The sequence below is a fragment of the Nyctereutes procyonoides genome, unplaced genomic scaffold, assembly GCF_905146905.1.
Source record: "Nyctereutes procyonoides isolate TBG_1078 unplaced genomic scaffold, NYPRO_anot_genome, whole genome shotgun sequence".
Taxonomy (NCBI): Eukaryota; Metazoa; Chordata; class Mammalia; order Carnivora; family Canidae; genus Nyctereutes; species Nyctereutes procyonoides.
Window position 1 is genome coordinate 11,929,928 of NW_026575130.1, and position 27,633 is coordinate 11,957,560.

The 27,633-nt window shown below is 37.2% G+C and overlaps 2 protein-coding genes across 5 annotated transcripts in view; one reads left to right on the top strand and one right to left on the bottom strand.

Annotated features, from left to right (window-relative positions):
* The window catches only part of GSTCD (glutathione S-transferase C-terminal domain containing), a 125,749-nt gene extending 107,834 nt beyond the window's left edge, over positions 1-17,915 (bottom strand). The window contains exons 1-3 of the mRNA XM_055342358.1: positions 17,636-17,915; positions 7,335-7,772; positions 6,071-6,538 (exon numbers count right to left, since the gene is read on the bottom strand). Coding sequence (XP_055198333.1) covers positions 6,071-6,538; positions 7,335-7,751 — 885 coding nt within the window. The 5' untranslated portion in view covers positions 7,752-7,772; positions 17,636-17,915. The remainder of the gene's footprint in view (positions 1-6,070; positions 6,539-7,334; positions 7,773-17,635) is intronic.
* A 12-nt stretch (positions 17,916-17,927) lies between these two features.
* Positions 17,928-27,633, top strand: part of INTS12 (integrator complex subunit 12) — a 38,124-nt gene continuing 28,418 nt past the window's right edge. For 2 of the 4 annotated variants that reach the window (XM_055342364.1, XM_055342363.1), the window contains exons 1-3: positions 17,928-18,009; positions 26,758-26,831; positions 27,118-27,282. In XM_055342364.1, the coding sequence (XP_055198339.1) occupies positions 27,127-27,282 (156 nt within the window). In that variant the 5' untranslated portion in view covers positions 17,928-18,009; positions 26,758-26,831; positions 27,118-27,126. Of the gene's footprint in view, positions 18,010-18,058; positions 18,078-21,830; positions 26,832-27,117; positions 27,283-27,633 lie in introns of those variants that run through there. The other 2 variants (XM_055342366.1, XM_055342365.1) reach the window with 2 other exon arrangements.

Genomic DNA, 27,633 nt, shown 5'->3' on the forward strand with positions numbered 1-27,633 from the left:
AATATTATATACACACAAACTAAGAATGTATTCACATACTATCTTATAAGCCAAAAAAAAAAAATTAATGGAAAAGACCAATATTAGCAGAAAAAGGATAAAAAATATAAATAGATTATTCTAAGATAATCAGTAGAACATGACATTTGAAATAGCAGTTGAAAATCATTTTGGAAAATTTTATATCAGTTTTGTTTTTATTACATTTATTATTTATTTATATATTTATTATATATTAAATTCTAGTTTCTATCATCTTTGTTGTATATTTTTATGCCTCTCTAAAAACTCTTTCTTAGTCAATTTCCTTCAAATCTAGAAACCCCTTCATCTATAATTCCTGGGCAAGAACACATTCCACTGTCCCTGATCCTCATTATGTTTCATAAGTCTCAACACATTGAATATAGAGAATAAGTGGACACTGCTCAGACAAAAACCTAAAATACTTAATATATATTTATGTATGAACACTAGTTTAAGTGGTTAATGGAGAAAATTAAAATAAGTTGAAGTGTTGACTTCCTCAAAGTATCTTATGTGATAATTTTAAATGACCATAATTTGGTATCTATATAGAGTCTATACTCACTGGTTTATTTTGAGAAATCTCAATGGAAGTTATGCACTCACTGGGTAAGTATGGGAATGAGAGAAATGGAGAGGGTGTACTCTTATTTTAATAGTGATCTAAAGTTCTTTTCTTTCTTTTTTTTTTTTTTTTTTTTTTTTTAGTGAAGCCTTCCCTGAATGTATGAACCGTAACACAGAATTAAAGCAGTATTATATAAAAGTAGTGTAAGAAACACTCTCAGAACCATATTTTTTAAAAAAGACTTGATGGAGTAAGGAGGAAATTTCACTGAAGTAAAATTGTAAAAAGATAAGATACAATTATAGATATTTAGAAGTGGAAAAAAAACTAGCATTAGTTAGAGGGCATTTTTTATAAAGCAGCACTTAAAGTAAGGCTTTTATTCAAATGAGAAAATGTGAAACCAAAAAAAAAAGTGAAACCATTACTACTGATTTAAATTATCTTTTTGTTTTTTTTCTTGGCCAGATGCTTTCTTCCTACCACCATCATCAAACTTCAATTTCTTTAAAAATTTAGAATGCTCTTACTTCTTTTTGAGGCACTGAATGTTGTTTCCATAGAAACAGTAATAATGTCACAAACAGATTATGACTGGTGATGATGAACAAACAGATGAATAAAAAGGTCAAATCAAGAAAATCTTGACAAATATATCTAGCAATAATGAGTCCCAAAGCAGAAGCCAGAAAGGACAGAAAATTAATGAAAAATTCACATGCATCTATGTTTTAGTCTATTTTAACTGGACTTTAAATAAACATAAGCAATTGTTTATAAGAACAAGGTTTATGTTGGACTCTCTTTGTATATGGCAAGCACTTGCAAATAATATTCTACCTTGCAAACAATAGTCTGTTGAGTGAACAAATGATCAAGGAACTATTTATTAGCTTCAAAGAATAATCTCCTAAATTAGCACTTTTCAAACAGCAGTTTATAGCCCATAAGAAAGTTGTGAAATCAACATAGTTTCAAAAATGGCATAAAACAGAAAATAGCAGAGTCCACAGCATGTAGTAAAGTGGGTTGCTTTATAATCCTTATAAGTATATTTAATGTATACAAGATACATATTTGTATTAAGAATGCTCAATCACCTGCAAAACGCATTGTTTACTGTGAGTTAGAGACTTTAAAATATGCTGTCTAAATGGCACTTTGGGAGCCAGTTTGTTTGTTTGTTTGTTTATTTATTTATTTATTTATTTTTTAATAGAGTGAATAGGGAGAGGGTCAAAAGAAGAGAGAAAGAAAATCTTAAGCAGGCTCTAGTATGAGCCCGAGGCAGGGCTTGATCTCATGACCCCTGAGATCATGACCTGAGCTGAAATCAAGTCAGATGCTTAAAATGGACTGAGGCACCCAGGTACCCCTCACCAAAATTCAATTTAATTGCCTGGAAATAGCTTATGTGCTAAGTGAACTGAGTTTAGTTCATGATAAATTAATTAAGAAACGCTCTAATTTCTTCACCTTTCCTTTCCTCTCCTTGTGACTTGTTCTTATTTTTTTGATGCTAAAGCATCTTTCCTTCCGTTGGAAAATAAGTTCTGATTAAGTAACAATAATTCATATTTAAGAGAAATTGAGGAGATTTACTCTGCATGACGGGTCATCCCATTTCATCAACATGCCAGGCTGCTCTGCTAATATCCAGACAGCTCAGGAGGTACTGAACCACATTCATTATACTTAAGAAGATATATTTAAAGAAGTGGCTAATGAAGAATGTGTGAGATGAAAATTATATTTGTTCCTAAAAAATGATTTTTTTAAGTTACCTGCCTGATAAGATCAAAACCATTATAAATATCACAGTTAAACAAAGGAAAATTAGATCATTTATTCTTAAACAATGATAAAAAACTGTTGCTACCAAGAGCATAAAATGAAACCCTAATGGTTTTGTAGTCATCTGTAACAAGGGGCAGCAAAACTTGCCTGGAGTGAAGTAAGATGTTACATTTATCCAAAATATCTCCTCCTCTGCATCACTTTCCAACCATTTATTATATGAAATATTTTGTATTTTTTTTTAAAGATTTTATTTATTTATTCATGAGAGGCAGAGAGAGAGAGAGAGAGGTAGAGGGTAGAGACACAGACACAGGCAGAGGGAGAAGCGGGCTCCATACAGGGAGCCTGATGTGGGACTCGATCCCAGGTCACCAGGATCATACCCTGGGCTGAAGGCAGCACTAAACTGCTGAGCCACCCGAGCAGCCGCCCCTCCCCACCTTTTTTAAAGATTTTATTCATTTATTCATGAGACACACACACACACACACACACACACACACAGAGGTAGAGACAGACACAGGCAGAGGGAGAAGCAAATATTTTGTATTTACTTTATATCACTTCCTTAGTCATGTTTAGTCTTTTGAAAATATGTCATAACTAACAAATGTTTAGGTGAGCAGTGTAAGCAGTAAACTAACTGGAAATATAATCTAAATTCTGCTTTTACTTATAGACTAGAACTGGTGGGTTAAAACTGAAAACCCTGAAGGACCTAATGCATAGGAGAGGATATGGAATATACAAATTAACCACTAAATAAGTGTCATCTATGGTTTTTGCAAAATGCCAGCTAAAAGATTCTTATTTTATTCCTAATGCTACGTCTACAGGGACAGTGAAAGAGACATTTAACATAAGTACTCTTGCTTAAAAATCAATTTCCACAATAATTTTACTTTAGCAATAAATGTGTCATACTTTTTAAAAACTCAATTCAAAGCATTTGAAGCTAACATGTAAAAAGTTAAATCCTAAAGTGTTCAAATTACAAAAATATTTTATAAAATAGCAAATTTTTTCTTATGGGAGTAGAATAATCTTTTACATAGTCCTATCAAAGTATACGTGTTTACTAGTAGCAACTTAAAAATAACTATACAATTTTCTGGCATCAGCTAACAGCAGGATTTTGCCTGAGTGTAGCTATTCATTGCTGTCTCCCTATGCTTGCTCTACTAACTACTAGAAGATGCTAGCAAATGACTTAGAGAAGGGAAATTACAAGAGGTGTGCATTTAATTTATTCTTTTTAAAATCTATTCCTAAAATTTTCTAGAGGAGAGGGTTTTGTCAGGTGCCTTCCATAATGAAGTACTGGGTTATTGGGTTACCTTTGCAAACTAATATTCACTGAAAAGGAAGAAAAACATGGAGCAGGTTTAGACACAGCACCTTGGCCACTCTACTACTGTTTTGCATGTTTGGCTTTCTTCTGTTTAGCAGAACTGTGTATTTTCCCTAGCTCTTCTAATTTTGACCTCTGGTATTCCAAATCTTGACTTAGCAAAATTGACTGCTCTCTTATATTGTTGGCCTTATTTCTGTGGCCAAATATCCTTGCTCTAGGTTCAGCTCTATGTTTCTGATTCAAATCTAGTAACTTGACGTTCATTCCTGATCACCAACTTGATTATGAGTCTGACCATTTGGACGGCCACTCCATCACTATAAAGGCTATGCATCATAGCCACTACCTGAACTCAAACAACTGCTTCATAACCCAAGATGACTTAAAGGAGCAAAATAAACATAACAAAAATAATATTAATAATATCTTTCTTTGGCAAAAAAAGATTAATTCTGAAAGAAATTGTGCAGATCCAAGAAAAATATAAAGGAAAATATGAGAATTAGTTTACATATAAGTGTCAAAAGAGAAAAATTTAATCCTAGAATACATGTAATAATAAAGGCTGAGTGTATAAGTTTTCCCCTATTTCAAGCTAAAAACAAAGTTCTTCAGTAGTATTAGGTAAATTTACTTAACAGCAGTTAGTAGATATCCTACCTGATTGAAGAGGGGAAAAAATTCCTTCTCAATTAAAAATACTTCAGCTTCCATGGATTCTAATTTAGGTAAATTGTATTTAAATTAAGCTAAAATCAAATGCAAACTAGCTGAAAATGGATGTTTGGTTAATGATCTAAAATCAACTGCATATAGGTAAATCTAGTTTTATATTTGCTTTGTTGAGTTTGAAAGCAGATACTCTATTGGTTTTGTTTTTATTTTCTTTGTACTACTTACTATTATTTAAATATGTATTAGTTATTTGTTGTACTTATTCATGTCTATCTTCCCCTACTAGAATATTAACTCCATGAAGGTTGGGACTTCATCTGTTTTGTTCATCAGTCTATTGCCAGTGCCTACAACAGCATCTGCTACATATGTAGGCTTTCAATAAATTTCTCAAATGAATCATTAATGGATGTGACATGCGGATTTAATCCTTACAAAATTAAAACCAAATGCAGTTATCCAAGAAGACCAAGAAGCCACAAACATAAAGTATTTCACATGACTGCTCTAATGCCTGAAGTTGGTAATAAAGGGGAAGGTCAGGAGTAAGAGAATTTAGAAATCATTTGACTAGAAAAAAAAAAAAAAGTAAAAAAAAGTCTTCTCCCCACCCAGATCCATGGATACTATGAATACATATGACATTTAAAATGCTAATCAACATCTAAACAATTCCTGAAACTCTCTTTAACATCCTTTAATTCTGAAGTTATTTTTGTTTTTAATCTTATTTTATTACTATTTTGGAAAAAAAAATGTTCTTCAAGAAAATTCCAATTGATTAATACCACCTAACTTATTAGTGAAGCATTAGCCTCCAAACAGATTTTCATTAGAAATCATTTCTCATTTGTTAGTAGAGATACCTCAAGTGTTGGTGATATATAAGAATGAAATTTGGTATCTGATTCCTTTTTAGGAGAAAGGTGAAGTGCTTCAAAGCAAGAAAAATGCAGCCCTTGAAAACCAATTAGAAAGCTGAAGAGAACTATAGTTTCCCATGTTTGAACTCTAATATTATTTTTACATTTTTCTTTTTTTCTCCACCAGGAGAAAAAACAACACACACACACATACTGGCGCACACACACTCATATTAACAAAGAAAACTTCGTATTTATATTCTCCCGCAACAATGATTATGGCACAGCCAGCTACTGAATGTGATCTTATAAGAAACAGAGATGTACAGACACGATGATAATATTTCTGATTTAATAACGCCTAACATAATGTAATTAGTACTTTGACTACTTAATTATAAAATACAGCTGGCATGATTTTTTTAGTATTTTAATACTGGAATTTCCAATATTTGAAGGTAATCAAAAGAGCAATTTGAAATTAATAATCATAACAATTGCCAAAATTTTAGCAACTCAAAACTAGAAGTTAAAATAATTACTAACATTTATTGAGAGCTTACTATATGCCAAACACTTCATGCTTTACACGAATTGTCATTTATTCCTTACACTAATCCTATGAGATAGATACTATTCATTTTTACAGATAAGAAAATGGAGACAGTTATTAATTCCTTGCCCAGGAGCATAATGATAGTAAGAAATGGAATAGAAATGCAAACCTAGGCAATTTCATAGATTGAAACTTACAGTAATGTATCCACTCCTGATAAACCTTACCAAAAAATGATGGATACAAGGCAAGAGCACGATGTCTGCCAAAGTGAAGTACAAGCCCTCTGCAAACACATGCTCCAGAGGTGGAAGGTCAGAGGCTTTTGCTTTTCTGATGTGAGAAGGCTCTCTGTTGGTAGTAGCTGGTTCTTCATGTACTGTGAGCTTTGAGAATGCCACTTTAAGTTCCAGGCTCTTGGATGAAGAGTCCAATTCTTCAGACATTTCTTGTCTATGCACCTTGTTCTTTGTTTTTTCCTTAGCAAGGGAAGGCCCGACCCCAGCAGCCTTCTGTTGTTTCAGCTTCTGCCGACGGAGTTTGTCATCATTATGCACTCTTACAGGCTCACTAAGCTTTTTCTCTAACTGTAGTATTTCTGCAGGGATAGTTGGGTGCTGGTCAGAAGATTCTTTGAGAAAATTTTCAATAGCTAAAGGGATGGTGAGTTCACATAGCCTGGTCCACTGACTAACCTGCAAAACAAAACAATACAAGAAATGAAAGGAGCCTTTACTTTCAATATGGCTTGAAGAAAACTTTCTATTGGGAAATAAGACTAGTTTTGACAATTGAAGCCAAGCCATCCCTGGGTTAAGATTTATGCTCTATCAAGGGACATATTACAGTGTTTCAAAAATGCTAACACTAAACAGTTAAAGATTCTTATGCCTGGAATACATGTTATCTTCTTGTATCCTCTTACTGAATAAAACCTTCCTTCCTAAAGCCTTCAAAGTACATGCACCCCCACCCCTAAAAAAAGCATGGTTTTCAAGACACTGCTACTTGAGCTCCTGTTCATGTGTAAAATTTCCTTTAAAAGTTCTCAGTTAAAACAAAAGATAAAAAAGAGGGACATCTGGGTGGCTCAGCGGTTGAGCGTCTGCCTTGGGCTCAGGGCATGATAACAGAGTACCGGGATCGAGTCTCATATCAGGCTTCCTGCATGAAGCCTGCTTCTCCCTCTGCCTATGTCTCTGCCTCTCTCTATCTCTCATGAATAAATAAATAAAATCTTTTTAAAAAAAAAAGATAAAAAAAAGTCATTCTCTAAAACCAAGGTCTCCAAACCTCACAAATTAAATGCTGAATTCTTATTTTTCAATGCTGTACTGAAGTATTAGCATACATAAAGGGCTTATTTCATTATTTACTATAGATTCTTTAAGTAAGCAGGACTTTATTCTCCCACCAAAAGTTAAAATGAATGCTCAAATGAATGTGTAATCACTTTATGGCTTTAAGTAACAAGAGAGCCATCATACTTACTTCAGCACAGGCTTTCAAGCAAGTCTTCTTAAAACCCAGAAGTTCCAAAATCTCTTTCTTGGAGGAGTCAGCTTCATACGATTTCTGGATTATATGTCTCAGTACAACAGCAAGTCCTGCTCTACAGAAATTGTCTGGTTTTTCTACTACTGCAGGTAAAGAGCAATTCTGGACTATTGGTGGAAGCTCTTGTCTTGAAATAATCTGTACTTCAACTTCCTGAGGCACTACATTTTCTAGTGAAATATCTCTACTTTCTCCAGTGAGGACTAAACAAACTTTAAAGATTTTACAGTCACAGTATGACAACAAAAATAAAGTTACAGATGTGTGAAGAGGAAAGATGCACCCTTCTATTTGGTGAAAAAAGTCCAAGTATAGGTATTCTTCTTTAAGACTTTTCTTAATGCCTTTCATTTTCTTCTTTTATTGGGTCACCTGCAGCATAAATTGAAGTGGTTATAGGACTTACAGTATTGTAATTTAGAAGCTGAAATAAAAGATGAGTATTTTAAAACTTTGTCTAGAAATCAGCAAAGATTTGTGATAGATAAAATTCTGCAAGAATTTGTTTCTGAATACATGGCTTCCAAAGGAAATATTTCTACCCTATGCAATTAACTAGTCTCAGGGGGTGATTTTACACCCAGCTCCTTTAAAATAAGCATACCTCAGGTGCTTAGCAATAGAACAGTCCCAATCAAGAAATGTGATAAGAACAAGAGATTAATAGAATGGGAAATAAATAATCAAGGATCCTAGGAGTTGTCTGGAGAAGCTTTGGCAACACTGGTCTTCCCACACCACTGGTTTTTTATGACTCTACAACACAATAGTCATGAGGAGGTGGAGGATTCATTCCCTCGTGAGAAATGGATTCTCTTAAAGTAAATGGATTTTGATACGATGAGCTATTGCATGCTGAATCACAAGAGAAAAATATTTGAAGTTCCCCATAACTTAGATGTTGATAACTGAGATATCTCAAAGTTAACATGTCCAGAAACATTCATTCCTACCTATACCTGCTCATGTATCCTCCCCATCTCGGTTAATGGATAATCATTCTCCTACCTGCTCAGGCCAAAAATCTGGAGTCATTTTTAATTACTCTTTTCTTTCACACCTCCATAACCAATCCATTATAGACTTATTTTGGCTCTTCAATATATATCAAAAGTGTTTATTTCACAATATCTTCATTGCTTTCACCATAATCCAAGCCACCATCACCTATCTCTGAATTATAGCAATTAATCTTCTAATCCTGCTTTCCATTCTATCTCCCTCTCTGGTCTATTCTCCATATAGTATCCAAAGGGACCCTCCTAAAAATGGAGTAAGATCACATCGCTACTCTGACAAACAGCTTCCCATCCTATTCACAGAAAAGGCAAAGCTCTTACAAAGGCCTAAAGATCTCCTTGATCTCATCATTCACTACTCCAGCCAAAGTGACTTGTTATTCCTTTAAAATACTAGGTACATTCCCACCTCTGGCATTTTGCAGTTCTGTCTAGTGCCTGGAACACCCCCTCACCTCTTTCAGGTATTTACTTAAATGTCAGCTTCTCATTAAGATAATCGGTGGCTATTGTATTTAAATTGAAAATCACAACCCCCACCCTCTCTGAAAACACTATTCTATGCTTTTCTTTCACACTTACCACTGTGGTAACATACTGTATATTTTGTTTCCCACAAATAGAATGTTCTATAAGAATAGGAATTTTGTTTTATTTACTACTATGCCTAAAACACTTGATATGTATATATGTGATTTATATATTTATATAAATTATACATATTATACATAAACATTGTAACATTATATATTATATATACTATATATATAAAACATATATAAACATGGCCTGATATATGTATTTTACACGTATGAATACACACGGTTATTTTAAGAATGCAGACATACAGTCTTGAGGTCAAATTACTGATGGGTGTTTTCAAGTCAGAGTTCTTAAAAATTTTGTCAATTATGGTAACTGATTTCTACTTTCCTTAGGTCTAAAATTCCCCGTGTTCTGATCCCATAAATCACAATTCCAAAATTAACACTAGATGGCACTCTTTAAAAGCATTCACCATGGAAACCTGTAATAGACAGTAGAGGAAAAAATTATTTCAAAAGCCTTTAAAAAGTATACTTGCAACTCAAGTATATTTGAAATATTAGTGTACTCTGAAATTTAGGAAACTGTTAACATTCTAAATTTCCTTTCTATTCTAAACTCCTTAGTTATTGTTTCATTTTAATCAAAAGCAAAACACTTGAGTATCTTTAAGTGTCTTGGTCCTCAGCTCTTTTGTTATTAAAGAGCTAATAATTCATTATAACAAAAAGATATAGTTAGTAAATTACTGAGAGAACCTCTTGATCATGCAAGTACTCATTACTGTTTTATATTTCTTTTATTAAAACAGATCTGCACCTTGGTTTGTTACTTCTTTAAAAGATCTCTAGGGGAAAATTATTTCATGTGATTAAAATGCAACAACTTTTTAACCCATGGGAACCATTTTCTCCTTAGCTTGTCTTTTTTAAATTTTAATTTATTTGTACTTACAGTATACTTTAAAACAAAGTATTAAGGGGTGCTTATTAAAGCTCACAGGTAAAGAGACCACATTTTCTAGGTAATTAATAATTTATTTGAGGAGTTTGCTCCTGTAAATCTATTGCTGATAATTTACTGATCTTCTTAACTCCCTCTGCTGATAGTGGTATACTATAACAGAAGATTCCTAAGTGCTTCAAGAAGCAGATTTGAAAGAAAATGTGACTGATTTCCTCATTTGCCCAGCAGTCTAGGAAATAGTAATTATGAGACTAGTCCTAACTCTTTAAAAAGCCAAACAAAACTGAAAACAATGCCATGCTATTTTACAGCTTGTAATTTAAGAAATATTTTAAAAATTAGAATACGTGTATATTTGCCACTTTCCAAGGCCTATAAGAATAAGAACCTTGAGAATAGGCTTTTACATATTCTATAAACTTTTGTCACTGTGAACACTTAATAAATGCTAAATGTCAACAAAATAGAATAGCAATAACCTGCCCATGGAGATATCTAAAAATTAATGAGATGCCGGAGAGAAAATGCAAAGTACTGTTGATTCTTAACATAATTTATTTTTCCAATATAGATGTTGGTGTTTTTTTGTTTTTTTTTCCCCCCCTAGGAGATTAAAAAATGTTACTTAATGATCTTGGAGTTAAAAAAATTACTCTCCCTGGGCAATTTCTTCCCATTAAATACTAATGTAATTTCTAAAATAAATATTAAATATTAGCAAACCTGTACAAATTTGATGTTTTTGGCTTGTACTATGTGTTTAATTTTTCAAGAGAGTAAAACATAGTTTTTGCTTTAAGTTTGCAACCATCATACTCAAAAGAAACCCCTTTTTCTTCTACATATCTATCTAGAGATTCCTTCTATCATTATTTTTATGTCATGAACTTTAAAAAGGTGGGTACTGTAGAATCATCTTCTGGGTCTCTAGGGTTTGGGCGCAGCTCCTGTTACTCCATTATTACATTCCTGCCACGCTCAGAAGTAGTGTCATTTGCTTAGCTTTGATAGATGCCACACTGCAACTACTCCTGAGATAAAGTGGGAAAGCAGCATATAAATCCACAGACTTAGGAGCTGAACAGAGCTAATGGAGTATACTTCTCTTCCCTGGACATGCCAATTTGTTTGGGAATGTTGCACAGGGAATATATAGGTAAAAAAAATTTAAACCTGGTTTTTTCATTACTTGTGAATCTTCAAAGATATATTTTTTTAAGTAGGTTCCACACTGGGCTTGAACTCATGACCCTGAGATCAAGATATGAGCTGATATCAAAAATTGGATGCTTAACCAACTGAGCCACCCAGGTGCCCCTTCAAAGATATTTTAAAACGTAACTGAAGGGATCCCTGGGTGGCGCAGCGGTTTGGCGCCTGCCTTTGGCCCAGGGCGCGATCCTGGAGACCCGGGATCGAGTCCCACGTCGGGCTCCCGGTGCATGGAGCCTGCTTTTCTCTCTGCCTCTTTCTCTCTCTGTGACTATCATAAATAAATAAAAATTAAAAAAAAATTTAAAACGTAACTGAAGTAGTCACTGGTTTAACATTTTAGGCATCTACACCATTTTTTTTTGTATTCTCATTCTAATTAATATATCTTGGTGTTGATAAATTGAAATATTTCACATATGAAAGGGTAAATGAGCTTCATAGGATTTTAAAATCTAAACATATTTTACTATTTCACTTCATACATGTTTATATAAAGAAAGACAAAGAAAAAATATAACAAATGTATTGAAAATAAGCATACTTGGGGGCACCCGGGTACCACAGTCAGTTAGTTAAGTGACCAACTCTTGGTTTTGTTCAGGTCATGAGTCAAAGGTTGTGAGATCCAGCTTTATGCCTGCTCAGCTTAGTGAGAAGTCAGCTTGAGTTTCTCTCCATCTCCCTCTGCCCTCTCCCCACTCATGCTCATACGCACACATGCTCTCTCTCTCACTTTTATTTTTTTTATTTATTTTTTATTTTTTTTAAATTTTTATTTATTTATGATAGTCACACACACACACACAGAGAGAGGCAGAGACACAGGCAGAGGGAGAAGCAGGCTCCATGCACCGGGAGCCCGACGTGGGATTCGATCCCAGGTCTCCAGGATCGTGCCCTGGGCCAAAGGCAGGCGCTAAACCGCTGCGCCACCCAGGGATCCCTCTCTTACTCTTTTAAATCTTAAGAAAAGAAAAAAAAGAAAAGCATACTTGGTCAGAAGTTGAAAAAATTTTTTTGAGTTTTGTGTTCAGTTAAAGTCTGGATCTGGGGCAACTAAATATTACATAGTGGATAAACAACTAAGTTATATATTACCTAGTACATAAAGACCAAAGAGTATGCCACTGTAACAAAATATTGTTTTACATCAAATAAGAAATTATCACTGTGCCTGGAATTTAACAGGTGCTAATAAATGTTAAATGACTGAAGAATACAATCCTAATAATATCACATACATTTTATTGTCCACCAACCATGTGCTATAACACATATAACTTTTAAACATTACTTCTAATCCTCACAATCCTTACATTGTAATTCCATTACACAGATGAGAATTGTCCATCAATACAAAAACATTAATTGAATTTATAAAGGGATCTTATCTGAAAATATTTACGAATAGCTATTTTTCTTATATAAATAGCACTATTTTATAAACTAAAATTTCAGAAAGTGAAGCATACTGCAATCTTATTGCAGCAACAATTTCACCAAAGTGAAATTCATCAGAAATCATGTTATTTTAAGCAATTGTGCTGGTCTCAGTAATCCTTGATAAAAACCTCTGTTCTAAAAACAATCATTTGACAATGAAGATTTTTGGTAGCTTCTCCCTAATTCCCTTTATCCGATACTTCACAGACCTCTTAGCATCTGTAGCTCAGTGCTTTGCCCTATTTTCAACTACACTCATTCCTGATTACTGACATTAAACCTTTTCACCATGCCACACAATTAAGATTTTAATAATGCAACTCATTATACTTAATAAAAAGGATCATGAGGGATCCCTGGGTGGCGCAGTGGTTGGTTTGGCGCCTGCCTTTGGCCCAGGGCGCGATCCTGGAGACCCGGGATCGAGTCCCACGTTGGGCTCCCGGTGCATGGGGCCTGCTTCTCCCTCTGCCTGTGTCTCTGCCTCTCTCTCTCTCTGTGACTATCATAAATAAATAAATAAATAAATAAATAAATAAATAAATAAATATTAAAAAAATAAATAAAAAGGATCATGAATAAAGGTGAAACAAAAGGATCATGAAGAAATATCCTACTACATGGGATAAAACTGATATTTTTTTTTATTCTGTGCTTTTCATCCTTCCTTTCCTCCTCCCCTCTCCACTCTCTAAATGCTGGCTAGGGGGCACCAGGGTGGCTCAGTTGGTTAAGGGTCTGACTCTTGATTTCAGCTCATGTCAAGATCTCATGGGTCATGAGATCGAATCCTGCCTCAGGCTCCCCACTCAGTGAGGAGTCTGCTTGAGATTTTCTCTCCCTCTTCTTCTGCCCCTCCCGTGCACAGGCTCCAGTGCACTCTCTCTCTCTAATAAATAAATCAATCTTGGGATGTCTGGGTGGCTCAGTGGTTGAGCGTCTGCCTTCAGCTCGGGTCGTGATACCAGAATCCTGGGATCAAGTCTGGCATCAGGCTTCCTGTGGAGAGTCTGCTTCTCCCTCTGCCTATGTCTCTGCCTCTCTCTTGTCTCTCTCATGAATAAATAAATAAAATCTTTAAATCAAACTTTAAAAAAATAAATGCTGGTTAGTACTCACTAAATTGATTTCACGATCCATTAATGGGCCAACTCACAATGTAAACAGTACTATTCTGGTGATCTCCAGTACCACAGGTTAAATATCCTCAATGACTCCTATTTTTATCTCAGTCACATCCTTTCCCTTGAACCTCAGACATCTTACATGCTACTTGCCATCTTCCCTTCGGCATTTTTCTAAACTTGTTCCTCATCCCTTAGTAGTCCCTTTATTGATAAAATGACATCATTCACCCAGACGGTCAGGTCCTTAATTCTGAAGTCTCACTCATTTTCTCTCCTAAGCTACTATTTCTACCTTTGAAATATATGCTGAATCCAACTTCTTAGTACCGTTACCTCTATCAACCTAAGTCATCACCAGCTTTAAAGAGACTACTACAAATATCCATTAACAATATTTCCCCACTCTCCACTAGTCACGGTGACCTTTAAACATATAAGTCAGTTCACACCCTTCGCTCACAATCATCCAATGGCGTCCTGAAACAGTTAAAATAAATTCCAAATTTCCTACTATGGCTTATGGCTGCCATGACCCTACCTATCTTTTTTTTTTTTTTTTAAAGATTTTATTTATTTATTTATGAGAGACACCGAGAGAGAGGCAGAGACATAGGCAGAGGAAGCAGGACCAATGCGGGATGTGGGACTCGATCCCAGGATGATGACCTGAGCCAAAGGTAGATGCTGAGTCACCCAGGTGCCTCCCCTAGCTATCCTTTTCTGACCTGACCCCCCTAACTCTGCTCCCTCTTGCTCACTTCTCTCCAGCCAGTTCTCCCTACTGTTCTTGAGAGAAGCCAGGCATGTTTCCAATTGAGAATTTTTTGTACTTGCTGTTCCTTATGCCTAGCTTGTTCCTTCATTTCATTGATGTCTCTAAATAGTAGCACAAGAGCTATGTGACAACCTGAATAGAAAAAGCACTTCCATCACCTCCTGACCCCTTATCCCCTTTTTTCCTTTATATTACTATCTGACCTATAACTCCAATGCATATGAGTACCCAAATTTTACTCAAGAAATGAATGAATATACATAAATATCAGTAATCATTCTAATGACAATACTATTGAGAACTTTAGTCTTGGTACATTAGCCTCATTCTTGACAGCATTCTTCCAAATGAATAAATCTATTTTAAGAGCCAACTGTGTATAAATTGAAATGAAGAAACAAGATGACCTCCATAAGCTGATTTGGAAAAAGTATCACTTGAATCCATCTAAACTTATAAAGAAAATACAGTTTTTGTATATACCGATAGTCAAGAGAACTAGGAACCTTACTCGAGTCTATATTCTTAACAAGTAGAATAGTTGTATACCAAGAAATATAAAGTAATGGCTAAGAGCCTAGACTCTGGAGTTGACTGGGTTCAAATCCTGGTTCTGATATTTAATAGCAATATAAAACTTTTTTGTACCTTAGCTTTCCCATTTCTTGTGGGGACAAGAAGATTTACCATATATAGCATGCTGTGAGAAACTAACAATGCCTATAATAAATACTAGCTATTATTATTCCTTTGTAATTTATCTCAAAATTCCTTATCCATTAACACTAGTAAACAAATTTTGACTGGCAAGCCACAAATTATGCTGTGTATTTCCAAACTTCTCAGTAAAGGTAAGTAATTTATGTGAAAACGAAAAGGCCCCCCCACGGCTCTCCACCCCTACAAGTACCGAAAAAACCTGTTAACTATGACAAGAAGTCACACAAGGTAGGGTATGTGATACCTTAAGTCTACTTGCATATTAACCGCCTATATCGAACAAAATAGTTCAACAGTTTACAGGTATGAAATTACATTTTTATTAAAGATTAAAATTTGAACTCAAGTTCCTTAGTATGTCAAATGTTCATTATGAATATTGGAACTTAGATTGTGTTTTGTACATTTCACAAAATGGCACAATTTGGTTGCAAATCTCACCTTATTTTCTTACTATCTATATTATATAAAAGCTTGCCCCTACAGAGTTCAATAGCAGCTACCTTGGACGTTAAAGGTTAAAAAAGAAAAAAAGCTGAGCTGCTTCAGTGCTTATTAGATTATGTAATGTGGGGATACATATAGCTAAGTCCTAGAGGACAGAGTTCAATAATTAAAATGGGCAAAAGGTGAGGGGAAACTGTTTAAAGGTGAAAAAGTTTGCAGTAACTTTAGCCATAACAGAAGTGTGTCATCTCTCTGGAGAATCAGAGAATCATCTGCTGCCACAGAATCATAATGCTTGCAGCTAAGCCTGACCTCATAATTAATGGGGACCACAGCATAAAATGCTAACATGTTAGAAACAGAAATGCCTGCAAGCCTGAAATAAAAGGACTGAATCCCCATAGCAAACAATACCTAGGCTGGTTATGATCTAAATGCTTTAAATCCCTGTCGTCTAAGCACTAATCCTAACAGAATTCCGTGGGCTACTTTGAATACTTGATGATAAAAAAAAAAAAACAATTTATAAAAAGGAATGGTATATACTATAGATGTTGTAGTGGACTGGCCTAGAGAATTTAAGTTTCAAGATCTGCTAAATTGTTGCTATGAGAAAGGCTAATGGGATATTCAGTACTTATTTCAAATCACAGGTGATACCAAAGCTACAAAGTAAACACAGGTTGCTGTTGTTTTTAAACTTGATGGGGCCAATATTACAGAAGTTCCAATCTAACTTTGCTTAAAGTAGGCAAACATGTAGAAGTGTAAACAAATAATAAAATAGATAATCTGATAAAACAATTCTCAAATCTCACCGATCTCATCACAGATTTGTTTTTAAAGTTAGACCTCTTAAAATAATGTCTTCAGGTATAACTCAAACATGACTTCACATTGTGAGTATGCCTTAAGGCAATCCTCTTGGTTGCGTATACTCCCCACCGGGCAGTTAAATTTAAAAAAAAAAAAAAAAAAACTCAACATGGCTTAAGGTTTGATTTATTAAATATGACAGCAAATCATTCAGTTGTATTTGTAAGAGAATTTATTTTCACAACATTCAATGACCGTGTTTACAAATCGCCACATTCTTGCCAGCTTTTTCATTTTTCTCTAATACTTTTTCTATAGGCAGGCTTAGAAAAAAGTACTACGCTGTTAATAATCAATGACTTAGCACAAGATAGATTATCAGATGCTAACATTCAAGAATCTAGGACAAGAAATGGGACCCCGGGCTCAAGAAGAAAGGGATAAAAAAACAAGTCACCTCATTCCAAACGAGGTGGGAAGTTAACGTCCAAACGTTAGTGAACGTTTCCGAAACCGAAGCAAGTTTCATGCAAGTCAAACTTTCTACTCAAACTCGAACTTGTTTGAAACCGAACTGAAACGCTGCTTTGATACAGTGTAAAAGAAAACAGCCGCAAACAACGCACGTCCTTTGGAGCAACTGCTCAGCAGTACTCACGTACAACTGCTTTCTCTACCCGGGAAGGCACGGAATAAAACACTAAGTGTCTCTCATGAATAAATAAATAAAATATTTAAAAAAAAATAAAACAATAAGTGTCAAAGAGGGGGGGGGGGGACAAAAAAAGTTAAAGCGTGCCAAAAAGGTCTTAAAGCGACACTTAGCAGCAAACGGTAAACGACTCCACGGACTCCTGCAAAGAGAAGCTGCTTTATTCCCCTCCACGGGGACTTGGCCCTGGGAAACCTGAGAAGGGGCCCGGGGCCCTCCACCAGCTCCCTCAGAGGCTGTGACCGCCCAGGAGGGGCCCCAGCGCTGGAGAAACGTCGGGACACTCATTGCAAGCCCTTGCCTTTCCCGACCCCCCGCCTCCTCCCCATCCCCGTCTCGCAGCACCAGCCGGGTCGCCTCCGGATGCAAAGAGCAGTCGCGGGGGGGAGGGGGGGGTGTCGGGGGGGTCAGGGGGACCGCGGAGTCCGCAGCCTGAGCTCCCTCTTTACCTGGTCGCAGAGGCGCGGCCAGGCAGGGAGGGTGCGTGAGTGTGTCAGCGACACGAGCCGCCTGCGCCTGCCCACCCCGCGTGAGTTTTCCGAGGCAGCTTCTGCGAGTCTTCGCCCACGGACCGCTGGCGGCCAGAAAGGCCGGGAAGCGACAAACAGCAGGCACGCCGTCTTGGAAACAGCCGCGTCCGCCGTCATTCATAATCCGGCGGACCGGAAGCCGGGGCTACGTCACTTCCTCCCGTCGCACAGCCGAAAACTTCCCCCCTTCACGCCGCGGCAGGAACCTTTGTTTCCCCGTAGTCGGAGCCGGCGAGTTCCGGGAGCGGTTCGGAAGGGGCCCCCGGGAACGGACCGATCAGCGGGGCGGAGCGGTGAGTTGTGACGAGCTCCCCGGCTCCCAGCCGCCTCTGGGAGGCTCGAGACCTCCGCGAGGGGCGAGGTGGGAGAGTAGCTTCGTGGGGTCTTGGTTCCCTCGCTGCTGATGGGGAGGCGTCGTCACCGGCGGGCGGCCGCGCGCCCCAGGCTGACTGCCCTGTCCCTTCCGCGGGGCGGGGGCGGGGCGGCGGCGGGGCGGGGGCGGCGGCGGGGCGGGGGGGGGGGTGCGGTGCTGAGCTTCCTCCTGCAGTGCTGCGGGCTGGGGCTCTCCGGCTCGGCACGGCCCCGGGGACTGGCCCCGCAGCCCTGTGTCCGCCCTTCCACGCAGGGTTCTGGCGACTTCTCTGGGCAGCTCCCTCCCTCCGCCTCGCCTGTCCTCTCGGACTTCCTCCTCGAAGACCTTCTCCCATGCTAGGCCTCCGGTGTCCTGCTTTGATCCAAGGACTGACAGCCCTTTTCTGAGTGTCTTCGGCCCCCCCCCCCTTTTTTTTTTTTTCAGCTTCTCTTGTCACCCCGTCGGTTTGGAGTCGTGGTCTTTCCGCTTCCCCTGCGTTTCCAGACATGCCCCTAAGATATCAGTGTAACCCAGGGCCAAGAATTCAGTAGAGGATTGAAACGGGCAGCAGCTTTAAAAGATTTTTTTTTATCTTTTTTTTTTTTTAAAGGGGGGGTTTTCAAGAGCTTCCAAAGACATGAAAGGGAAAAGCTTGCTAGAGCTGGTAGGAGATGGCAACCCTAGTATTGCACTCGGTGTGAATAGGTGGTTTCCTTTATCTTGTGTCCTTGCACTTGCAGATGGTCAACTCTGGACTTTTTTTTTTTTTTTTTAGATTTTATTTATATATTCACACAGAGAGAGGCAGAGACACGGGCAGAGGGAGAAGCAGGCTCCCTGCGCGGAGCCCCATGCGGGGACTCCATCCCAGGACCCCCGGGGTCACAACCTGAGCCAAAGGCAGATGCTCAACCCCTGAGCCACCCAGGTGTCCCAACTCCGGACTGTTTTTTGAAAAAAGATTAGCATGTAGAATGAGAAATTGGGGATTTGGGGAAAGCATTGTGAATATCCAGTTTCGGTTGGAAAGATCACAGAAGCCCCCAGAAAGTGATTTTTAAATAAAACCTAGCTCCTTCACTCAATAAATATTTTTGAGAGGCTAAGTTTCAAACCCTAGATACATAACTGAATAAAATAAGTTTCTTGCCCTCATGAAGTTACAGTCCAGTGTAATTAATGGAGTTAAGCCAGGTAAAGGATTGGGAAGAGAGTACTGCAGAGAGGAACATTGTACAAGTCTCTAGTCATCAAAGACGTGATTTTTGTTTATGTTTCTTTTGCTGTTGCCTTTTTGATGTTTGAGAGGTTTGGTGGAGGTGCAGGAGGTACAGGGAAGATGGGTTTGCGTTTCTTCCTGCTCTTTGCAAAGGGACTTTGTAAATTGGTTAGAGTTGTGTAGGAGGGAAAAGACCATTACACTTTACTTTGATCCCTAATAATTCTAATAGTTGTTATTTTATGGTACTTTGCAAGGTAGCAACGTGATAGTGAAAAAGAAATGTAGATTCTCCTCCCTTAAAGTACTCAGTAGTTTTATAGGGAATATAACTCTTGTGCAAAACAACAACAAAAGTATGGCTCACGGTAGAAAGTCCTAGTACCACGAGAAAGCAGTATGATGTACCCTGGGAGGGAGAGATTTTTAGTTAGTGTTTGGGATGGATAAGGACACACCAGCAGTGAAGAATCCACATGAGAAATAATATTTGAACATAAAATTTAGACATCTAAAAAATGGGCAAAAAGCTTCCCGGACAGAGAAAAAAATAAGTAGAGGTGTCAAGACAAGTGAATGGCTCTTCTGTATAAGAATTAAGTTTTTGTGCCAGTGAGAGTCTTTTCAAAATTGGGCTTTATTTTGAAGACAGTAGGAAGTTTTAATTTTTTTTGAAGATTTTATTCATTCTTGAGAGACAGAGAGACCTAGGCAGAGGGAGAAGCAGGTTTGCAAGGAGCCCAGTGTGGGACTTGATCTCAGATCACGGGATCACGCCCTGAGCCAAAGACAGACACTCAACCACAGAGCCCCCTAGGCATCCCAGGAAGTTTTGATTTTTGAGGAAGAAAATGAAAAAGGAAGAAGAAATGTGTTTTTGGAACATTAGTATGGCAGTAGTGCTGAAGTCAAGGAGAATAGCTAAATTACTGCTATACCACAAAACTTAAAAGACATGAATTGGAGTAGTAGCAGTGGAAGTGAAAAATGGAACAAATGTGAGGAATGTTGCAAAGTCAGAAACCATAGGGAAGGCCTACTGATTGTTTGGTTATACAGAATAAGAGAGGATTTAGTGAGGGAAGGATTTAGGCCTCAGACTGGATTAGCAGAGAGTTGTGTCATTCACTGAAAAAGTACAGGACGAACTTTTGGAAGAAAGTATTCATAATCTCAATTTTAGCCATAACTGAATTTGAGATACCATTAGGGCAACCAGGTAGACATATCTACTAAGCAATTGGAAATGTGGGATTTGAGCCTAAGTGAGATTGGTGTGGTGATAAAAAGGAAATCATCTGCCTAGAGATGGTAGTTAAAAACATGATCTATAGAAGATAGAAGATAACCAAGGAAGAAATTGGAAGTAGAACTAAAGAAGATAAAGACAGATACTTGGATAATACCAAGAGTGACAGAGCTGAGGATGAACCAGAGTAAGAGTTGTCAAGAGAGAGAAGAGGAAAAACCAGAAAAGCTAAGTGTAATAGAAATCAAGGAGAAAGTTTTTAACTGAAGAAGTGAATAGTGTGTGTTCCCTTGGCCAGCATTTAATGAATACCTGCTACCTGCCAGGCATTCTGCTACACACATAGCTAACAGGAATAGGAAAATCAATCCAGTGCTGGTTGTCATGGAATTTACATTCTAGTGAGAAAGATCTGTTCACATAATTAGCAGTGTAGTTACTATTACAAATAAGTGCAGGATGTTTGGGTACCATGTAACAATAAGACTTCTTGTTTTGTTGGGGGAAATGTGAAAAAAAAAATGAGATATGAAGGATGAGTAAGATGGGACACTTTTAACTGAAGTGCTGAGGGAAGAAAGAGTAAGTATGGTAGGTTGAAAGACTTGAACTAAGTTATGTGGCTACAACAGAGAGTTGGAATAGCCTGAGATACTTAGTAACATCTAATGAATGTGTACTCTGTGCTAGATACTCTTGTAACTACTTTGCAAGTATTACCAGATCTTGTAGGGCATTAGAAACTTTGTTAAGGATGTTGTTCTTTAACCTCTGGACAGAGAGAGGTGAAAAGAGCATATTCACCAAGTGAGTGATATAGACAGAGGGGGACAAGGAGGGGAACAAGAGTGGTTGTGGGAAGACTGATTAAGCTATTATGGCAGGCCAGACAATGGATGATGGTAGCTTGGTTTAGGGTGGTGGTAGTAAGGTTTTAAAAAGGCATATTACTCAGCCATTGGAAACGACAAATATCCACCATTTGCTTCGACGTGGATGGAACTGGAGGGTATTATGCTGAGTGAAGTAAGTCAATCGGAGAAGGACAAACGTTATATGGTCTCATTCATTTGGGGAATATAAAAAATAGTGAAAGGGAATAAAGGGGAAAGGAGAAAAATGAGTGAGAAATACCAGAAAGGGAGACAGAACATGAGAGACTCCTAACTCTGGGAAATGAACAAGGGGTGGTAGAAAGGGAGGTGGGTGGGGGGTGGGGGTGACTGGGTGACGGGCACTGAGGGGGGCACTTGATGGGATGAGTACTGGGTGTTATTCTATATGTTGGCAAATTGAACACCAATAAAAAATAAAAAAATTAATAATAAAAAATAAAATACACATAAAAATGTCAATTAAAAAAAAGAAAAAAAGGCAGATTAATTTGAGATATATTTAGGCGGTTTGGTGATTGACTACTTGGGCTGGGTGGGGGTGATGAAGTAGGAGAAGTTAAAGTGGATACTCAGATTCTGGCTGGAGCAATGGGGTGAGTATCATTTGAGAAAGGGAATCCTAAGAGATCTGATTGGAGACAAAGAGGTTATGAGTGGCTCTATTAGGCACATGTTGAATAGGAGGCACCAGTGAGACAGCCAAGTCAAGCTAGCAGTTGGATCTTGGAAGAGATGGATGGGCTGGGGAAATAAATTTATAATCAGTGGCAAAAGGGTCTAGATCAAATTGTCTAGAGCAGTAATTCTCAAACTTTACAGTGGATCAGAATCAGCTAGAAGGTTTAATATAGATTCTGGGCCCACTCCCAGAGTTTCTTCTTCAGTTGGTCTCATGGTAGAGACCAAGAGTTTGCATTTCCAACAGTTTCCTAGGTAATGTCTGTGCTGCTGATCCAGGTATCACATGCAGACTGAGACAAAAAGAGACCCAGAACCTAATCTTGAGGAACTTATTTAAGTTGAAGTGGAATAGGAACCTACAAAAAGACTAAGAAAAAAGCAGGAGGAGAAAACAAGATTTATTATATTTATCTAAAGCTATGAATACTTTGGTAAGAACATGGAATGATAGGATAAAGGCCAAATTGCAGGAAATGCAGCATAAATAGAAGAATGAAGAAAGGGAACATAGAATGAGAATGACTATCTGAGGAAGTTTTGGTATAAAATGAAGAAGACAGGGTACAAGAGGCTTGAATATATTTAAATGTTAAAAAAGATGCTGGTAGAAAGGGGTTGTGATGGTGGGCTGTAGAGAAGTCCTAGTAAATAATCCACAGCGCAGGATCCAGATGGAGAAGGAAAACGTAGGATCCAGGTACAGGTAGTAGTACATGGAGAGCCACCTTTTCATTTATCAGGTGGGAAAAGGAAAGGAGAGGTACAGATAAGTTTGTAGATGATTTAGTGTCTCTCTGACAGCTTCTGTTTTCTCTGTGAAGTCAGCTAATACATCTGCTGAGATAGGGTAGCAGTTTCAAGGAAAATGGAAAGTGTAACTGGTCTTGGCAGAAAGTAGGGAAGTGAGTTGACGAGAGAAGCATGACAAGATTACTAAACTGTGTAGAGTGCTTAGATAAGACTGGTGAGTCTGAAGATACAGTGTGTGTATTCCTCTCCTCTGCACTTAGTTTGGGTGCAGGCAGGGAGAAGGTAAATAGCAGGATGGTTGGCTACAGAGTAGATGAAACCATAGGACTGTAGAACAGGGGTGCTTAGGAAAGAGAGTCTTTGAAAGGCTGGACCTTGGAATATGTGCTGGATGAGATGTAAAATGACACACTGAAAATAAATCAAGAAGGAAAAAGAGATGGAGAAAAGAGATCATTGTTTATTAGTTGGAAATTTCTGTGTTATAAGCATTTGCCATAGATGATTCCTACTATGAGCTAAGAATTCATTCCTACCAGTACCACTACTACCACATTCCTAGGTCATTGGCATTTTTAAAACAGTAATTGCTAATTTTCTGACCTTTTTTTAAAGCAATACCTAGATTTTAAATTAAACCTACATTTAAAGAATTAAGTTTCTTTCATGTGTCTATATCTATATACATACATATGTATATTAATACACACACACACACAGGACTTTTTTCTTGAATTCTAATCCTCAGAGTGATATGGCTTTTTTCCAGTCTGTTTTGATCATGGATTTTGGAATATACAGGGAAGGAATTGTATAAAAGTAATATCGTTTGGTGTAACTCCAGGGAAATATTTTTGGAAATAATAAAGGAGATACTTGATAAATTAGTTGCTGACCTCTTTGAGGATGTCAATAGATGAAAAATAAATTTTATTATGTGTGCATTTGCCAGTAAAAAAGGAGAATAGAAACCAGAGAAGACAATAGAAAAAGGGTGAGGGAAGGTAAAATAGAAAACTAAAATATAAAGAATAAAACAGGGCAGCCCCAGTGGCACAGAGGTTTGGCACCGCCTGCAGCCTGTGGTGTGATCCTGGAGACCCGGGATCGAGTCCCACATCGGGCTTCCTGGGTGGAGCCTGCTTCTCCCTCTGCCTGTGTCTCTGCCTCTCTCTCGCTCTCTCTGAATGAATAAATAAATAAATAAATCTTAAAAAAAAATAAAGAATAAAACATATCACTATGAATGTTGTATTTTAGGCCCAATTACTGTTTTCTCTGTGATGAAGGAAAGACTTGGAGCAAGGAGGTACCATTATTGGACAAAGCAGGGGGAACAAGGAACTGGAGGCTTCTATAAATTCAAAGTGCAGATGGAATGGGAAGAAAGAAATGGGGCAAAAAATCAACCAAACAAAAAACCCAAAAGGAGGGTTGACCTGGTACCCTGAAGAGGCTTCTGGATCAGAGGAGTGGAAGAGATAGAACGATGGAGGATTATAGTCAAAAAGGAGAATAATTGTAGCTAGTTTCAGGTTTCAGTGGCTGAAGATGAAGCTCCTGGAGGGCTGAAGATCCAAGTAAACTGAGTGCAAGAAGCTAGATAAGATCATCAATATAGGTGCAGTTTTAGCATTGCCAAATATGAAGATAGGGAAGAGGAAGAAAATGAGCATGATTCCATACTTAGCAACTTTGAAGGTGCAGGTGTATATTTCAAGAAAAGATGATGATGATTGGTGGTCATGGAATCTTTTTCCAAAAACAGCAGTATGGAATAAGGTCTCCATAGACCTCTTTGCTCTTTCAATACAAAGTTAAAGGAACACCATTTGGGAGATGGTGGTAAAAAGGTGATGTCAAGGGGAAATAGCAAAGGTAAAAAGATAGAAGGAGCGCTTGAGAAAAAAAAGTAGAAAAATAGGGGAATATATTGGTAATGATTGGGGGCTAGAAGATGATGGGCAGCTAGCAATGAAGTTAATGAAGTTAATGTGGAAAGAGAGAGAAGATCTGAGCTGATAGTACTGGGTGGCTTCTCAAGGAAAAGGTAGTATGTACCATAAAGCAGCCTTGATGTATACATAATAGGGAAAGGGAAACTAGAAGTTGCTAGATAGACAAAAGCAGTGGCTTTAAACTTGTTTCATTATTCCATGTGTATAAAATTGAGCATACTTCATATATATGTTAGTTACCAATTATATGCATATACTACTATCATTCTGCATACTAAAAGCTTATTTTTTTTAATTAAAAATTCTCACATTTTTTTCCCCTATATTCCATTATGAAGACCACTGGGTTGGAGGGACATGTTAGTGATTTAGGACATGGGTACAAATCATGTTCAGGTTTATAATTGCAGGGTTGTATAAAAAGAACTGACTCAAAGGTTCCAATTGGAATGTTAGTGTTGATGATACTACTTCTATAGTTTTATAATCTACATGCTGACTCTTGTCACCTAATCTGTAATGCAAACCTTTTGTATGTGATTATGGAAATACATAACAGTAAACACTTCTGGTTGTCAGCATAGAATTTCAAGTAATGATTTTTCTAGCATATTAAAGGGAGTCTTCTAAGTATTAACCCTTTGGTCAGCCTCATAAAACACATTGTTCTGGGTGAGTAAACACTATGGTCTTTAGCCATAAAAAGTTAGGCCAATAAAAAGATTAGGCTGTATTCCCCTTGAGCACTCAGGAGGAATGGCAGGTTTATTCTTTTTATCATGGACATTTTAGTGGGGAATTGTTTTCTCCTGAGAATATGTATAGTGACCAGCATATACCTGAGTAAATTTAAAAATAACCTTTCTGTACCTATTATCTATATAAGTGGTGTATAGAATAATACAATTTTAAGAAGTGACAGAGGTTGTGTCTCGATTTTCATTAAATTACTAGTACAGCTATTTGAGATAGGTTATTTTTCTTTTAGTATTGGCTTTTGGATTCATGAATGATTCAAATATTTTAGTAGAGCACAGAATTTGACAATTATTCTGAGGCTATCAGATAGGTATGTAATACTTTCTTGAAAACTTAAAAAAAAAAGCGTAAGGTTGTGAGTGTGTGTGTGTGTATGTGTGTGTATTTCCTGTCAAAGTTGTAGAGGAATTGGGGAGAAGTAGATGGGTAAGGAACAAACAAAATTCATTTTCAGTCGGAACTTTCATATGCCAAGATTCAACCTACAGCAAGTTTTAATGGCTTTATAAACCCCTGAAAATGAGAAATTACTGTGGAATTTGCTGACAGATCCATAACTCTAACAGTGCAAGTGTGTTGCATTATTACAATATTAACCTCAAGGATAGAAGACAACTTCAAGCCCTAGAATATTGATCAAAGGATTGAACACAAAGTATACACTTTTATTTTAATAATTCCTTGCCTGGAGAAGTATTTGAAAAAGTGACACAAGAAGTAGAATCACACGATAGCATTGGTATTAACTGAAAACAAAACTTTTTAATGTTTTGGAATTTCATAAGCCTTTGATGTACATCTTCACTATATTTCAAGCTTCTAATGACACAGAGCATTACCATAGGCCCTATGGGGAGATTTTATATCATATATATAAGTATATATGTATGATTTTATTTATAATTTATAGTAGCTATGGTACCATTCCTCAGAAACCTTGCTAAAAATAGGTTAATGCATGAGATACCACAATCTAAGTGTGATCCAATAAGATTATCATTAGAATGTTTTCTGAGGCATTCAAGTTTGGAGCTGAGGACTAAGGAGATTAAAAAAATACATAGTTGAAGTTAAAGCTGTAGCAGTGACCTTTATAGCTCATCACTTGGTGCTTCCTCTAACCATTGCCCTCCTGTGATACCTCATCTCCACCATTTTTTTTTTCTTTTTTTGGCAGTGGAAATCAGGTTTGAGAGAAGAAATTTTGATGTCAGCTAGACCTAAACACATCAAATTCCTGTATACTGAACTGTAAGTGTATATTTTAAAACAGGAGGGGGCTCTGTGGCAGGGAAGAGTTTATCTGGATTTAAAATTTAGCCATGGATATGAATACGTACAAAACTGATCATGTCCTTGCTTCGGGGAAAAAGAATTTGGTAGGGATAACAAAGACATTTACTTTTTTCCTGTAATAACCTTTTAGACATTTCAGATTTTGTATCTTGGGCACAATATTGCCTATTATAAATAAAAGAATAAAATAGATAACTGTTCATTGTCTTTAATTCCCCCCTCCCCTTTCTTTTTCCTTCAGGTGTTTGCAATGGCTGCTACCGTGAACTTGGAACTTGATCCCATTTTTTTGAAAGCACTAGGCTTCTTACATTCAAAGAGTAAGGATTCTGCTGAAAAGCTCAAGGCACTGCTTGATGAATCGTTGGCTCGAGGCATTGATTCAAGTTATCGTCCATCTCAAAAGGTACCTACATGAATAAAAAACTTGGGGGTGAGTTTTGTAAGGCCAGTAGTAGAATAGTATTAATATTTAGATCATCTCAAAACAGTCTCCTGGCCAAAATAATCTTTCCTTAAGGGTTGAAGGAATTATATTGTTTAGTGTTCTTTTCTTCCTTCATGCTTTCAGAGAATTGTTACACTACATAGAAAAGTTAGCTGGGTGGGAGGGATATTCTCTTCTACTAGTTTTTGTGTAGAGAAACCCACTTATTTACTTATTTATTTTTTATTTGATTTAATTTCTAATTCTTTAGGATCAAAACAGTTTTTAAGCAACTGGCTGAAACTATAGCTTATAATTATCCTTTAATGT